Here is a 3305-nt window from a genome sequence, read left to right on the forward strand (position 1 = left end):
AAGTGATGAACCTTCCAATTTCCAACACCAACTGATTGTTCACCATTGGCATATGAACTGACAAAATAATGAAAGGATCATGTTTTGGCAAAGAAAAGATATAAGGTCTTTCCAGTAGAAAGGCCATGTCAATAGGTGATGCGGTTCAAGCAAGAAAAGCCAGCAGATATGTTCCAGTCTTTTGACAAGGATGAAACTATGCTTTCCCTATTTCTCAGGCTCCAAAAAACAATCTCTCTTTCTGATGGATTCCACAGACTCTCTTCCAGGTGCAGGCAGAGTGACGTCTGTTGTTGAACGATATGCAGCAAACCAAGGTTCGAAAGAGTCTGGAAGAACGAAGTAAACCAAACTTAAATTTAGGAAAAAATGAAGAAGGTACCTATAAAAAAACAAAGGCTGTTTAAATAGGGCAATGCATTCATTCCAACAAAAACTAAATTCATCTAAAAACATACAAAATGATTGCTGAGTGTAAACCCGCTACCTGCTACCACAATATTTAGTACTCATGAAACACACAAAGTCATGTCAAACCAGTTGTGGAAGAACATAGCCCTAGCTACTTCACAGTTTGCTCCAAACAAGAAGATAAAGAACCATGTAGACTATTATGTTCCTGTGCTGCATATCTCATGTTGCCCTATAGGGAGACCGTAAGAATTGTAAATTAACATATTCGCAATGTGGAATATTAAGTTTGCACAAACAGACATTAAATTCATCATTTACATAAACTTGAGCTTCACTTCCTAAACTTGTATTGCAGTAGCTCCAAAAGATGCAATTATCTTCTAAGAAGAAAAACTAAAAGTAAAGACTAGGCTGAAACTACTAAGTATTATAATAAGAGCTGTAAACACATTCATTAGCTATTGACACATTCGCTATACCTCATTTGCGTTGGATTTTATCAATCTCTGCGAGCACTTCACTTTCATCCTTATCCCACCATGTTTGCATCGGATTTCATCAATCTCTGAGAGCACTTTCCTCCTTAGTTCCATGTAGTGCTCGAAGCGAGGAGTTTTCAATTTGGACAATGTAACATAACTCTTCACTAGGATCTGTAATTAGAATAAAATAAATAAATAGTGAATTCAGAGCATATAACAAAACAATTCGCATCCATTCTAGAAACTTTGAATTTATACCTTTATAGGAAAAGCTGACTCCAGCCCAACAAAGTTATACTTAGAATTGCATTTCAATTCATCATGAGCATTTATAATATCTTTTATCTCCTCCTCCATCTTCTCAAAATCATTGTCCTTGCACTCTACTACTGTATAAATCCTCCGCATTTTCTCGTTCTCCTCCTCATTGAATAAGGTCTGATTGACAACGTCAGAGCTACTGATTTTAAGATTCTTCAATAAACCATGTTCACATAGTACAGTCATTTCCAGTAATCCGTCATGATCACGAACCACATGCTGAACAACCCCGACAATCTCCTTTCCAGTGTGCTCGGACAATAACTGGTCATGCTTAACATTGAATTTGGATGTACTTGTATAGGGTGAAACCAATTTAGTCAGAGATGAAAACACCTACAGTAGAAAATCATTAGCATTAGCATACAGTAGAAAAAATATAAGAAAATTTGAAGGTAAAATGGCTGGTAATTCTGATGATATGTGGGTTCAAGAAAGAAATCTTCCACAAGGTAAAGGGCTTTGGAAGGGCATTCAGAAAAAGAAACACATTGTTGAGGAGATTGTTTCGACTGTCTTAAGAAGTGTGGATACTCAATTAGGTTCCGGTGGGATAAATGGATAGAGAACATCACTTTGAAGACTACCTTTCCAAGGTACTACAAGTTATCTACTCAATAACAAGCAAAACTGGGTGAGATATGGCTAATGGAGCATGAAATATCTTAATGAAAAAAATCCCAAATGAGGCTGAGATGACAGAGATAACTGAATTGTTCTCCTTCTTAGGCAGTCCTTTGTTGAATGATGGTGAAGATTATCCGGTTTGTGAACTCTCCACAGGATTCTCCACTAAAGCAAGAAGCAACTCAGAGCTCCAACAGTCTACCTCACAGATGTATTTGGGTGAAGCATGTACCACCAAAGGCTCAATTATTCTGTCATAATTCTGAGCTTCATGTTACTCCTACCACGAGACATGTCAGAGTAAGGGCATCCCAATCGGAGTGAATGGGATGACCGTTTCTTCTTTAAGAGGTTTATCTAAAAGATTTGCGATATAACTAGGCCATCATAAGTTTTCTGCTAAAATTTGGGACTATTTCCTGTAAGCTTACAATTTAAGAGAGGAGCAAAGCAGGGACGCCTTTTTCTCCGCAGCGACTAAAGGGGTCACCACTCAGTTAGTGGCCTATGCTCATCTTTGCAAATTGCTGGGTCATATGGGTGAGTGCAATTTAGAGTAACGGCAAATTAAAATCAAAGAGCTGTAAGTGTTAGTTAAGAGTTCAATCGTCTTATGAGCAATGGAGAGCGAGTGGTTTAGAACTACCCCCTTTATTGGTCAACTCAGGCATATTGGGGGCAGTGTAGTGTAGCCTATTGTAACAGTACTAGTTTTCTTTTTTCCTTATCAAATTTTAAACTCTCTACTGAAAAAAGAATAAAAGATTTGAAGGACTTACCCATTTAACAGCTGAGAAAATTGGCTCAAAAGCAGAAGAAACGGACAACTGCAACTCCTTCTCACTGGTCAATGTAGAGTTCTTTGGTGCATCCTTCTTCAATACAGAATTTGCATCCGCGTTATCCTTCTTACTGCAGGATGAAATGTGGAAGGGCTTGTTGTTGGTGGTCATGTTTATGTTGGGAGAATTAGTAATTTGGAAGGGTTTGTTGTTGGTGATCTTGTGTATGTTGGGAAAATTGGTGAAGTGAGTTTGGGGTTTCTTGATTATTCTATTAGGAGGATGAAAAGTTGGAGTGAACTTTAACATTGTTGTAGTCTGCTGCATGATCGATTGACAGTAAAAAAAAACCTTAATTGAAGATTGATGACAAAAACCCTAATTAGAGAGAATGAATTAGGGTTTCTTTTACGAATGCAGAGAGAGCTCGTGGACTAATTTAGGGAGGGAGGATTTCTTTCGTTTATTTTGGGAACGAAAGGAATTTATTTCCTTTTGGTGTTTGTGCGTGGAATTTAAGTCAGAGTTGAACTAACGGAGACGGAACGAGAATAGCTTAAAAAGGCGTTTGATTTTGACCACCCGAAGTTGAAGAGCACACTTCTGCCACTCCCAAAGTAAAAATCAATCCTAAAAATCATAAGCAAATAATATGTTTCGAACAAAAAAGATTATTATG

The 3305-nt window shown here is 37.6% G+C and overlaps 1 protein-coding gene across 1 annotated transcript in view; it reads right to left on the reverse strand.

The window, feature by feature from the left end:
• Positions 1 to 3103, reverse strand: part of LOC113284223 — a 5388-nt gene extending 2285 nt beyond the window's left edge. The window contains exons 1-4 of the mRNA XM_026533636.1: positions 2624 to 3103; positions 1155 to 1553; positions 894 to 1067; positions 12 to 329 (exon numbers count right to left, since the gene is read on the reverse strand). Coding sequence (XP_026389421.1) covers positions 129 to 329; positions 894 to 1067; positions 1155 to 1553; positions 2624 to 2953 — 1104 coding nt within the window. The 5' untranslated portion in view covers positions 2954 to 3103 and the 3' untranslated portion in view covers positions 12 to 128. The remainder of the gene's footprint in view (positions 1 to 11; positions 330 to 893; positions 1068 to 1154; positions 1554 to 2623) is intronic.
• Between the last annotated feature and the right edge of the window lie 202 nt (positions 3104 to 3305).

Source organism: Papaver somniferum, chromosome 5, assembly GCF_003573695.1.
Source record: "Papaver somniferum cultivar HN1 chromosome 5, ASM357369v1, whole genome shotgun sequence".
Classification (NCBI taxonomy): Eukaryota; Viridiplantae; Streptophyta; class Magnoliopsida; order Ranunculales; family Papaveraceae; genus Papaver; species Papaver somniferum.